Source organism: Labrus bergylta, chromosome 17, assembly GCF_963930695.1.
Source record: "Labrus bergylta chromosome 17, fLabBer1.1, whole genome shotgun sequence".
Lineage (NCBI taxonomy): Eukaryota > Metazoa > Chordata > Actinopteri > Labriformes > Labridae > Labrus > Labrus bergylta.
This window is the reverse complement of record NC_089211.1, coordinates 13,362,028-13,375,116: the sequence shown is the minus strand read 5'-3', so window position 1 is coordinate 13,375,116 and position 13,089 is coordinate 13,362,028. Positions and strand designations below refer to the sequence as shown.

Genomic DNA, 13,089 nt, shown 5'->3' with positions numbered 1-13,089 from the left:
GAAAGAAACGGAAGAACATCTGCCAGGTCTCACATGTGTTTGACAAAGAATCAAGTAAAATGTAAACGGAAATTCTGCTCCGAGACACTGGCACTATTCAGAATAAAAGCTTCCTGATGTTTTCAATTGGAAATACTTTTTGTATCAAGTACTTTATATGACTCTCGGTATTGAGACAATTTACCAATCATGAGTTTGGTTTAAGTGGGTCAAAGAGTCTTGAAAGGCGCAAGAAAAACACACAAAACAACATGATGGTACTTTCTTCACCTAGGAGTTGAAGCATGAAGCCGGTAATATGCAGAAATATACTCCAAATCAAAGCTAGACTAAGACTTGATTTTTCACGTAGAAGTTTAGATTACTTAAGTTTATGTTGTTGTATAAATTCTACTTTTGTATTATTACTAGAGTATTAAATGAAGTACCATTAAATACTATTGCAAAAAAAAAAAAGGTATACTTTTTAAGATTGACACTAACGAGTAAAACCAATAAATACTACTTATCCAAACATTGGCAGTTTAGCCAATCAGACGATGTCGTAGAAAGCTCAGTAAGAACATCCTCACAAAAGATTTGTTCGGTCGGGGGAAGCTACGGCGGGCTTGAAAATCTAAAAGGTCCTCTTTTTGAATCCTGTGTTATTAATGTGTCTGTTCAGCTGTAGCAACATGGAAGTGGGCGGACTCCCTCTGTAGATATAAAGAGCTTTTGCTTAAGTTTTTGTGAAAACTACCTTTAAATATTTCATTACATTTCTGCCAGTAGATCTCCTTTCTTCATACACACTGCCTCTTTAAGGGGAGGCCGTGGCATCCACTAATTGTTAGGTTGGCGGATTGATTGCTAGCTCCATAGTCTGTATGTTACAGTGTCTTTGGGCAAGACAATGAACCTGACATTACTTGAAAGGACATTTCCATTATTGCGTAAATATGTTGAAATCATTCATAATAGGCTGTATATGTGCACTTTGCCACATAGCACCATGAGTGGGGTGAATAAAAATGTTGTGTAGTGTAGCAGCCGTGATGACAGCTTAGACATTTTGAGGAATTCTTATTAGATTTTGTCTGGTAACCACTGTTTGGTTGACAAATTAGCTGCTGTGCAACAGTAACAAGAACACAATTGATGACCTGTGACTTTTCAACATTTGAAGCTCTGCTTTGTTTCGTTGTTCATAAAAAAAAGATGCTGGATCCAAAAGATACTTCTCAATTTTTTTAATCCATTTTGGACCATGTAATAGTTTTAAAGCCAATTTAAACTCTAATGTGTGTTTGGATGATCATTATTGTCACATTAGGAGTGTCTTCATCTTTATAAAGGTGCATCTCTGTGTTAGTTTGCCTTGATTGACAGACCTCTCAAGGTATCACACTTTACTGTGATGGTTGCAGCTGTTCGGCTGGGAACAGACTTTACCTTGTTTCCCAAATTAGGTATTTACTTCAAACTGTTGTGATGGCAGTATATTGGAAATAGATCCAAATTAATGACGTGTGGACAAACAAGTATGAATACACCTGAGCTCTCAGATTCACAGACACAGACATGGCAACCGTTACAATGAGAAAAAAAAACATTCAGTAGGAACTGACTGAGAAGAGCAGACACAAACAGGTCTGTTAAAGTCTTCAGCAGAACCCACAACATAGTTTTGTTCTCTGTGGTGTGTGGAAGCAGCAGCCTTGTTTTATAGAACACAGAGTTATGCTGACACACGTTGCTGTTGCTTGGCAATCTTTTCAATCATTCAGTCTTTCTCAATTCAAAACAAATGTTATCTGAAGACTCTTGACATAAACAGCAGGTGAGCCAACATTACTCCACCATGTGCACACCACTTGGCAACATTTAGCAACGTAACAGTGGCATGGAAAAACTGCCCTTTAAAAGGCACAACCACTCTCATGTTGAACAGCCGTCTGATGCGACTTTGTTGTCTCTTTTAGAAAGAGAGAGAGAACAAGCCATAAAAACAGAAATGACAACAGCAACAGCAAAAACACCAACAAATAAAACAGATGTATGACTACAATGCCAGGATCTACAGTTAAAGTATATTTGCGATTCGCACTAACAACAAAGTGTTTCTGCTTCCACTTAATTGGTAACTAGATTTTGTTTTACTGTGTTTCATTTTTGGCAACATAAATAACCTATGTAAATGTCTACTCACATATTTAAAACTGAATTACTTATAGTTATTACACTTTGGATGTTGAGTGTGTGGTTTGTTTTTGTGCTGCGCTATCATTCCTGTTAACTGTAAACACACTGATGCTTTTACACAACCTAACGCATAAATAGAGTTCTATTAAGTTGAAGTTGTGTTTTATGCACTGTGGTTCTGTGTTTAAGAAAAGCATTCAAAGCCGAAGACAAAATGATACCACAATGAGATGCATTTCAATTTCTAATGTCATCATGCTGAAGATGACGTAGCCTTTGTGGCCACAGCTTCTTCCAGAGTGAACACAGCCCTGCAGGGGCTCAGCCAATCAAATGTCACGGTTAGATTTAGGTCCTAGATAGTTAAGGTTAGGTTAAATGTCATACTGGGGTCAGGATCTGTCAGTCTTTTTGTGAAAAATAGGGGAAGCTACGCCACATGCATGAAATACAGCCTGAGATGCCTAACCCAGGCAAATACATTCTGGTGAGCGTCTGCTCGTTTAGAATTATGAATGTATCATTTTGGGGATTTTCCCAAAGTTTATGCCACTGGAGACAGATAGACGGTGTTTGCTTTTCTGTTTATCTGCTGGGAAATTTCATTTAGGGAACATCCACTCCTTTTTCACATGCATCTGAGATTTCTCTCACCACATAGACACTTGAAATACTGCATGTGTAAGCCCATGTCCTGATGTCATAGGGGATAAGTTATGTAGCTGTGTGTTATGTTGGTTTAAGGTCCCTCTATAGAATGATTTCAGACATATCTAATGTTTTCTAATCTCTGTTTGTTCCAAAGGACGGACTCACCCCTTTGCTGGTTTCAGCCAAACACGCTGATGTGTGCAGCACTTTGCTGGACTACGGTGCTGAAATCAACACTTCTGACAATAGTGGCAGGTACAACCACAACAACTACATACACCAAATTCACGAATCACACATCTAATAGCAGAGATGATTGATTTAAGACACTTAAGTTCTTTGGTGACTGATGGATGCAAAATTGGTGATCATGAATATTTTTCTGTGTAATAGGACAGCCTTGATGCTTGCCTGTGAGTCCAACGCTGTGTCTGTGGTTGAGGTTTTGGTTCAGCGAGGAGCAGATCTGTCCACTGTGGATTCACAGGGCCACGATGTCGCACACTACGCCAAACAGGCGGGTAACTCTGAGGTCAAATCTGCGCTTACTGTTGCCCTAAACAGAAAACATGTCTCAGGTAAGAGTCATGAAAAGAAGATCCCCCGAAAAAGACAGCATGATCAATGCAAACACTAACACAAACAGAAATGTGTTGCCTCGTGGTCCAGACATGCATTGCTTTAATTTGAACTTAGAGACCATACTGCCATCTGCAGGAGTTCTTCAGTTAGTGTCTTTTTTCTTTTCTAACTTAGATGTTAGTTGTTCTCTTTGACTGAAGTTTGACCATTGTAGGAAAATGTAAAAGATTCAAAGGGAAAGCTTTAATTTTTTTCATGACCTTCCTGTTTCTTTTCACAGATGTAAAGTCTCCTAAAAGTCCACAGGTAAGACATGGATCGATTCCTTTCATACTTCTCTTCCCATCAAAGTAGGGGCAGGCAATCAAAGTAACGCAAATGCCCAAGCTTAAAACATCAAATCAGCCATTGAGGACAGTTACAAGCCATAAGTTGGGTTTTGTAATTCATGCTGACGTTGAGCTAAAAATGAGCCACTTGCTGTTGTGTAGCTTTACTGTATTGATAGTAGATTAACATCAACATTTCTAATGTGACAATATCAAAATTCTTGTGTATAAATCTTTTAGCTGCTGGTTCTGGAAAAACCAAAGTAAAGTCTTACTATAGTGCTCACTCATTCTTCTTTTACTAACCAGCACTGAATCCTACCTCTCTCTCTCTCTCTCTGTTTCCTTTTTGCTCTTCTTCTTCTGCTGGCTCCTCAGCATGATCAAGTAGCTAAGATAAGTGATGAACGGATCACAACTCCCAAAAAACGAAAAGCACCTCCACCTCCTATTAGCCCACTGCAGGTAAATGCATGTCTCTGTGTCTGTCTGCTTGTTTTAGTGTGCCTCCCTTTACACGAATGCATGCCTGCAGTATACAAGTCAGACATGTATGTGTCTGGTCTGTTACTGTTTAAATATGATCTGTGACAGGATGGGTTTTTTCTGTCAGTCTCAGGAGAACACTGAATGACAAAAAAAACACTCATGTAGCGTGCTTAAGTTGTTTATTTAAAAATCTATGTTTGTGTTCCAGTTTAGGATTTGCAAATATCTACATTTAACTTGTGACTTCACTGAGTTGTTGTAAAAGCGTATTAACATTTTGAATCTTAGTTCTGCAACAAAAATTAGAACTTAAGTGTTTTTATTATTGCTAAGAGAGTCTTTTAAAGCAGCTCTCAAGAACAAATTAGATTTTTCCTCAACTAGTCATGATAAGTGTCGGTGAGGAAAAATAAATACAAAACTGGTCAAGTAAGACTAATTAACTTAATCCTTCTTCAGAGTTCTGGACCCTCCTCTCCCTCATTCATCACCTCCTCTGGGACCCCTGCATCCAACACAAGTGACACTCCAAAAAGATTCATCTACAAGGTAAAAAGCTCACATGTAAAATGTAGCAAATGTAAGAACTTAAAAATAAAGCAGGGGGGTTGCCAGTGGATGAGTGTTTAGTTTGCTCCATATACAGAGGCTGAAGTCCTCTAAGTGAGCAGCTCAGGTTCAAATCCAACCTGTAGCTCCTTTCCTGCATGTCATTCCACTCTATCTCTCTCTCTTTCTCCCCAATTTCCAACTCTATACACTGTCCTGTCTCTCAAATAAAGGCAGAAAAAAATAACTCTTTCTGGAGACTTTAAGATGATAAAGACCTTTTAAGGAAAAAGGAAAGGTTGAATAAAATTATATTTGTTATTTACACAAAGTTGTCAGCAAGCTTCTCCTTTCATCTTTTACTCTTTCTTATCCTTGTCCATCTTCTTGCTCTCCTCCCCGCCCATTCCCCGCTCCCGTTACTCCTCCCTTTTGTCAAAGGAGGATGAGATTCAAGGAACGCCACTGAAAGAAGAAGTTGAGAAGCTCCACGAGGAGAGAAACATGTTGCTGGAGACGATTGAAGACCTGAAGCAGTCAGTGGAGCAGACGGGGACTTTGCCTGAACAGGACACAAAGGTGAGTAGTGACTATAGTGACATATTAGTGATACATATGAGCAGTATGAGGAGACCAGGTCTGTGTCAATGACTTCATGCTTTCAGTTTGAGCATTAGAAAATACTGCTGGAGAGTACAGGACATGTTTACTGTTGTATGAACATCTGAGTTAGTTTGACCAAATTTGATTACAAAATTAAAGTAAGTAAATCTTTATAAGATGACCTTTGATTAATAATTAACTTCTTTCTATGTATGCCACGTTTACCATACGTCTTTGTCGTTGTTAATATCTTACATCAACATTGTTTTTCTAAGTTAAATTCTAAACTCTGACAACACAAAGCTGTTTTTCTGCTGAACTTTTTCACCTTGGGCATTCTTGAAGGAGGTCTAACTTAAGCTTCATACGTGTCTGGACTCGTTTTGTTTTTCAGGAGGTAGCTAGTGGTCCCTGACATTTCTTTTATGTTTTTCTGTGTGTCTTTGCATGTGAATGTGTGTATGTTGTACGTGTTGACAGGTCGAGCACAGTTTTACAGCGTCTGCTGCTCTGGTTTCTGCTCTGCAAGCAAAGATTAATGCTCTTACTTTGGAGAACCAGCAACTTGCAAGCAAATTGAAGGTATGAAACCCATTCATTCCCAAGAAGGAATTAACAAACACAAAGAGTTCAGTCACAATGACAAGGTCGAGAAACAAAGGCTAAGGACTTAAACTACAGGAAAAAGCATTGGCAAAGTAACAAAATACAGTGGGTTTTTTTTATATATTGATGTAATGAACAAACAGTGTCATTGTTGTATCATAATAAAATACAATTCAATGAATGAGATGGACTTACAGGAAAAATTCAATAGAACTTTTCACTTACCTCTGAAAGCTATACTGTCTTACTCATACATGCTTGTGTTTCCCCTACCATTCATTTAGAGTGGTGGCCCACCACCCCAATGCGACCTCCCGCCCCTCCAAAAGAAAGGCACAAAATAATTGATTTTATTTCAGCAGATCATGAACGCCTCATGCGCGTTTCACTGTCCTGTCCAGCTAATTGAGAAATACATTACCATACAATTTCCAAAATGCTAGTACGGTTTCTAACTTGTGAGATGGCAGCCTGCATCCAGCTCGTAAATTTGCCTTGAGCCCACCCCATGTTGACGTTGTTTTCAGACACAGACCCAGCTCTCTGATGGTAGACTGCAAGCTCAACAAAAAGGCAGGTCTACCACAAAGAGTTAGAAAAGGACAACACACATTTCTAAGAGTTAACCTGGGAGTTCTCAAAGTTTTGTGATAAGTGGGGTCGAAGTCAGACTCGGATCATGCAGAATAAAACAGTGATTTTCTCTGAAGGCACATCACCTTTACATATAATTTAATTAATATGCATTCCCCTCGTGTTTTCAGAATTTAAGCAAAGCCTGACATGCTGTCAAAAATATTTTGTGGTATCAATATTAGCTTTATAAAATAACACAGCAGAGGGGCAACATTAAAATTGTCTTACCTTAATTGTTTTAAGGACCCAAAAAAAGAAACATGTCTGAAGTCAGTATCTAAATTACTAAGAAAAAGAAACATGGTTCTACATCTTTTTGTTCTTTTCCTTAAACTATTTTGCCTCTGAACACGTGATCGGGAGGATAAAGGAAAATAAATGTAGTGTAGGGGAAACCCTGCAGGCACTCAAGAATTTAACTGTAATCATTGAAAATTAAACCCAATTTTAGACAAACTCCGACTATTAAAGCCTCATAGAATCATGGCTTAAAGCTTTGAGGTTTTATTTGTTCAACAATCTTTTATCACCCACATTGTTGTCAGAGCATTAAATAACTTTCAATAGGTTTGACAGAAAACAAGTTTCTCTTATTTTATATTCTATAATCGTTTGAGTAATTTGGGCAAAAATGCTAAACATATTTGATCCATAGCTTTGCTGCTTCTCTTGTAATTTCCTCTTTTAAGTGATTACAGACTTAAACCACAAGATTAACCTCAATCTGAACTCTAATCATTCTCCTCCCTGCACCCTCAACTCATAGAGACCGCCCCTCCAAGGAAACGAAGACCTGAAGGAGGACAGTCGCCCAGATAGCATGGCCTCCAACTCCTCCTTCCACTCCACCCAGGATGACTTTGAATCTCTTCCACAGGTGGAGAGGGAGGAAGGTAGAGAGGACGAAGAGAGTGAAGCAGGAAGAGGAGGGAGCAAAGAGGAGATCAGACTGTTGAGACAGGCACTAGAGGGAGTTCAAACGAAGCTGTTAGAAACCAGGAAGGAGAACCGCTCACTTCAGGCCCAACTGAAACCCGATAGAGAGGAGTGTGAAGGTGTGAGGGAGAAGGGACGAGAGGCCGAGCTGATGGAGAGTCTGGCAGAGCTGCAGGCGAAGCTGACAGACACTCAGGAGAGATACCACCAGGCTGTGGAGGAGGTGGAGGAACTCAGGGTGCTTATGGGAAGTGGAGAAGGTGATTCAGTGGAAAAACAGGAGGTGCAGAGACGTTCCTTGTCTACACTTGAACAGGAAGTAAAACAGCTGAAGGTTCAGCTCATCCAATCTGCAACCGAGCAGGAGAAAGCAGCACAACGAATCAGACAGCTGGAGGACGTGCTGAGGAAGGAAGAAGAAGAGCGAGAGGATGGAAAGGAGAATAACGAGAGGAATGCACAGATTGAGGAGCTGTACAAGGAGGCACAGGAGGAGATTAGGATGCTCCAGGTAAACATGGTCTTATTCTTATCTCTAAATATCTGTAGAACTGAAGGTGGAACCATTTTGCAAATCAACGTGTGCCAAAGAGTCTCGAGGAGTTCTTCAGTACACATTGAGCAGCACAAAATCTGACACAATGCCTCAAGTGATGTCACCTGAGGCAGCATTTGTCGCAATGAAATAGAATGTAAAGCTACATTAGTAAACATAGAGCTCCTCAATAACAGCTTTAGGTTTTAACAGTTGAGTTGTTGTATGAAAAATGTAGAAAGATGTTCATATCACTGACTGCTACATTGATCCTGATTGCTATAACGTCTACAGAAGGGTTTTTACAGGAGTTGAAGAGAGTAGGTGAAATTGATTCATCATATTTACCGAACATCTCTTATTCTTGAATTTAATTGCATATCAAATGTATTTCTTCTCATGTAAACTGCATCATTGAAAACTAACCTGAATCATAATATTTACTTAATTCATAATTGTTTCATTTTTCCTGTCATTGTTCAGGAGGCTCTGAGAGGCACTGTGCCAGTTGAAGCTGCAGCCAAAGACTTTGAAGAAATGAAGTCTGAGCTGAACGAGGTCATCAGCGGGCTACAGCGCCGCCTGCTGGAACTCTCACACTCCTACAGTGAAACTAAGAGTCAGCTGAGCACTGCACACAAACAGCTGGCTGAGGCTCGGTCTGAGAGCAGCGCGGCTTCATCTCCCTCCTCAGGACAACAACAGGTACAGGTGCTAAACAGCAAGGTGGAGGAGCTGCAGACACTAGTAGCTGAGGCAGAGAAGAAGAATTCAGCCGCTCAAAAGGAGATTTTACAGTTAAGGCAGGATGCAGAGGCTCAGGCACAGAGCTCAGTTGCCCTCGCAGACCACACTCATGTGGTGTCATCGCTTGGAAATGCAATCAAAGAGCTGGAGAGCCAGTCAGAGGCTCTGAAAGAGCAGCTCCAACAGAAAACCCTGCAGGTGGAGGCTCTTCAGAACAGGTGAGGAAGAAAACTGTGATGTCATGGTGATGTTGGTAAATGGATCTCATTTTGCAAAGACTTCATCTGGGGTGCAGACAGCTTTATAAAGTAGCTGATGGGTTGTTGGAATTTTGATTTACCTACTCAAGTATTTAAATAATATGCAAGTTTATATGTCAACAAACTACTATCCAGTGTGTAGGAGCTGTGGCAATAAATATCAAAATCACTTCTTCTACTCTAGTAAGAACTACTTAACCAGCTTTACTAGCCTTCATGTCTTGAAAGAATGTACTCGAGGGTTAGTTGTCACCATGTGATGTTTGTATCTTTCTCACATAAAGGCTGACAGTGGAGAAAGATGTCAATCAAGTGGATTCAGTGTCCCGTGTGGAGCATGACACCACTCGAGAGCAACTGGAGGGAGAGGTGAACCACCTGACGCAGCTCCTCCAGGGGGCCCTCAGGAAGCAGGACGAGATGGCTCTGGAGACTGCCGATGTTTGGCAGAAGGTAAGGGGATAGCAGGAGTTTAGTAAAAAAATGTTTTAATCCCAGCTCAGTTGAGTTCTTAATTCTGATTGGTAAATAATTATGCCATTTTTTCTCAATTACAGTATAAGTACCACTGCAGTCCTTAACAAACCATTGCTACAGATTTAATTATATTCCAACACGATCTCATCACTGTAAATCGTATCAGTTTTAACTAAAGGGTTAATAAACAAGTATTTGAATTACTCTTTTGACAATGGCAAAAAAACATGAAAACAGGCGCTAAACAAGTCACGATGTAGGATACAGTGGAAATCTTTGGATTGAAATGATTAATTGCTGCTGAGGCTAACGTTAAGTTGTCTACAGAGTTCACAGGAGCTATGGACGCACTTTAAATGTAAATGTTTTAGAGCAAGAAATGCAAACATTGTTTTAGGTAATTAAATATTTTCTTCTTAAATCATGTCACTGAATTGAGTTGCTTGATAATGGACAGCATGCCGGTGATTATAGCAAAAATAAACTTCCACAGGGTGAGGGTCTCCAAAGGGAAGTCTTTACAATACTGTAAACGGTCTTATCTTTTTAAAAATGTAACTTACCATCACCTGTCCACACACCACCATCCATTAGGCGCGGGAGAACCGTGCAGAGGGGGAGGCCCTGCAGGAGCTGGTGATGTCCAGGGAGAAGGAGAACCAGACGCTGACCTCCAGGCTGGCTGAGTCCCAGGATGCAGTGTGTCAGCTCAAACAGCTGGTGGAGAATCACGTCGCCTCAGAGAGAGAGAAGAACAAGAGGGTCGGTTATTATCTACAGACGTGTCATCACTATTGTAGTATTTGAGACTCTTCAAAGTTTACCACATTGTCTGTGTCCCCCCCCTCTCAGATAGACGACCTGTCACGGGAGGTCGGAAAGCTAAAGGACGCCTTAAACAGCCTATCACAGCTCTCCTACACCTCAGGTTCTCCCTCAAAGAGGCTGCAGCAGAACCAGCAGCTGGAGACGATGCAGCAACAAATCAAACAGCTACAGTACCAGCTCGCTGTAAGGGAGAACACATAATACTACCTAATATTACCCTTAGTACACTTAAGTCAAATTACTTGTACTTATTTGTGTTCTCTTGGTAGGAGTCAAAGAAGCAGCACCATGAGATAGTGTCAGTCTACAGGATGCACCTCCTCTACGCTGTCCAGGTAAATGTGTAAATGTGTCCTTGAGTTTGCCTAAACATTACCGGTATTACTTTACTTCACATCTTCAGTTCTCAAGCAAAGCTGGGCCAAATTGTTATCACACGTCTAACATTTCTTCCTTCATCCTGATGTGGTGGAGGTGGATTTAAGATATTGTACAAAACACCTAGTTTGCAACATGTCCCTGAAGAGTCTGTGTGGCTGGATACCAACCTGATCTGCGGAAATGTTTTGTTTGTTGTTGTTCATCCAGCCATAAATAACATAACTTTGATTTTACAACGCATGCATTTGGAGTGAATTAACTAATCCTCTGCTGTGTCTCTTCAGGGTCAGATGGATGAAGATGTCCAGAAAGCCTTGAAGCAGATCCTGATGATGTGCAAGATGCCAACTCAAGCTAAGGAGGCCTGCTGAGACACACCCGGCTCCCTCAAAGCATGTTGAGAACTAAATAAACTGAAGTGACCTGCTGCTCTCAGGTGAATCTGACGACGCACTAATGGTCCAAATTCACATGTTGCTCGTGCTCCTACAAGCAAGGCCAACGACACATGGTGCCTCTGGAAAACCCTTGAGTATTTGTTAATGAGGAATAGGTTTACAGTCATATGTTTATGCCTTTGTTAGTGCCATTTTGACCTGCTAACATCATCACTTTGCATACTCTAAATCAGCCATCTGACATTAAATGAAAAGCCAAACTTTCAATTTCAGTTAATGCACATTAACACTACACTTTGAATGTGGAGTAACCTTAAAGCACACGTGGTTGAACAATGCAAATATACTTATGTGTACGCTGACAAACCTACATTTACTTGTCCACCTATTGAAAGTACTTTGTTTCTGTTACAATGCGCTTAGAGAAATATAAAATCCTCAGCTGGCGCTGCTGTTAATAGTATCGATTTTATGATACAGCAATGTTTCTTTGTTGTTGCATTGTTTTGTGGCTGTCAACACTTTCCTGATACAATCTAAATGATTTGTCCTCTCTTATCGATGCATGTGACTTTAATCAACGCCTGCCTAAAAATCACAGAGCTGTTTTTTTTGGCTGCACTTCTATGAAGAATAAGCACGATACTGTCTGTAATGCTATTTTCCTATTAGCACATAAAAAATACAAAATGTATTGTTATGGTTGTGTCATTGAGTTGTGTTTGTTCAGTTACTGTACTAAATGAAAAGGTTTGATAGCTATATTTGGATGACATTGTTTTGTCTATTTTGTGTGAATTAGAGACTTTTCCCCCCCTATGTAGTCAATCCACATCTGAAATAGTTTATTTACCTGTGTTATTAATATTCTGCATTTAAGGGGGGGAATAGATTTGTTTACTGTAGTAAAAATAATTCAGTTGAACACACTTTAACCAACAGGCTCCAGTTTTTTTTGTCTTTTATACTGAGAGGAAACATTTATTTTCTCTTGCCGGCTCCTACACTCTGGTCTTTAGTGTCCTACTTTAAAATGCATGAAGATGTGTTGGCTGAAAGCACAAGTTGGGTCATTTTGACCTTATTCTGTACAAATTATTAATTTATTTACATTTAGCCAGACTTTTTCTCCCCGTAAGTGTTTGTTGTAGGTACGGATGTTAACTGTGCAGTGTTTGGAAACTGATTTGAAATGCTTTTCATTCAACGTGTCTTTTGAACTGTTGGCACGCCACACTCCTTTGCCTTAGTATTGTACTTAAAGCCATACGCCCGGGGACATCGACTTCCTTCTGAACAGTGTTTGACTCTATAGCATTGATTGGTAAACTGTTACTTGATGTAATGAATCCTGACTGAAACTCCCATCCCCATTTCTCTCTCAGGAACATTTTTTTACTGAAGTGATTTACACCTGAGATTTGTTCCACCCTGAGTAGAGCTTTTGTACATTTCAAAGGTCGTAGAGTATCTCTAACAATTGATCTCCCTTCTCTCTCCGTACCTTAACTCAAATATTTTGTAACTAGAAAGGGAAAAGAAAAACAACTCTTCTGTTGTTTGTTCACTAATGGTTTTGTAGTTACAATGAAAAAATGCTTCTTCTTTTTTGCCAACTGCTATTTTTGCCTGCATAAATAAATTTTCAAGATACTGTTCCTTTGTGTTTTTTTGATTGATAATCCTCATTACATTCACCTCATAACTGTAAAACTACGCTAAACTTTAGCATAGACTATTCTCCATTTTAACATTAACGTATGAACATTTTTCAGGGTTTCAACATTCTTTAAACATGAATAAATAAGTCCAGTGAGAAAAGGGGGAGACTTTTCACTTCTCCTAAATGAGGATGTTCATGTGCTCTACTATTCAGCTGAATCTGTTCTGACCTGAAAACC

At 39.8% G+C, this 13,089-nt stretch overlaps 1 protein-coding gene across 2 annotated transcripts in view; it reads left to right on the top strand.

Moving 5' to 3' along the window:
• The window catches only part of rai14 (retinoic acid induced 14), a 40,890-nt gene extending 28,044 nt beyond the window's left edge, over positions 1 to 12,846 (top strand). The window contains exons 8-21 of one of the 2 annotated variants that reach the window (XM_020629867.3): positions 2,987 to 3,087; positions 3,226 to 3,410; positions 3,695 to 3,720; positions 4,122 to 4,208; positions 4,692 to 4,781; positions 5,223 to 5,360; positions 5,865 to 5,966; positions 7,393 to 8,073; positions 8,581 to 9,062; positions 9,389 to 9,557; positions 10,176 to 10,343; positions 10,434 to 10,592; positions 10,679 to 10,744; positions 11,075 to 12,846. In XM_020629867.3, coding sequence (XP_020485523.1) covers positions 2,987 to 3,087; positions 3,226 to 3,410; positions 3,695 to 3,720; positions 4,122 to 4,208; positions 4,692 to 4,781; positions 5,223 to 5,360; positions 5,865 to 5,966; positions 7,393 to 8,073; positions 8,581 to 9,062; positions 9,389 to 9,557; positions 10,176 to 10,343; positions 10,434 to 10,592; positions 10,679 to 10,744; positions 11,075 to 11,161 — 2,541 coding nt within the window. In that variant the 3' untranslated portion in view covers positions 11,162 to 12,846. The remainder of the gene's footprint in view (positions 1 to 2,986; positions 3,088 to 3,225; positions 3,411 to 3,694; positions 3,721 to 4,121; positions 4,209 to 4,691; positions 4,782 to 5,222; positions 5,361 to 5,864; positions 5,967 to 7,392; positions 8,074 to 8,580; positions 9,063 to 9,388; positions 9,558 to 10,175; positions 10,344 to 10,433; positions 10,593 to 10,678; positions 10,745 to 11,074) is intronic. The other variant, XM_020629868.3, reaches the window with a different exon arrangement.
• The last annotated feature ends 243 nt before the right edge of the window (positions 12,847 to 13,089 follow it).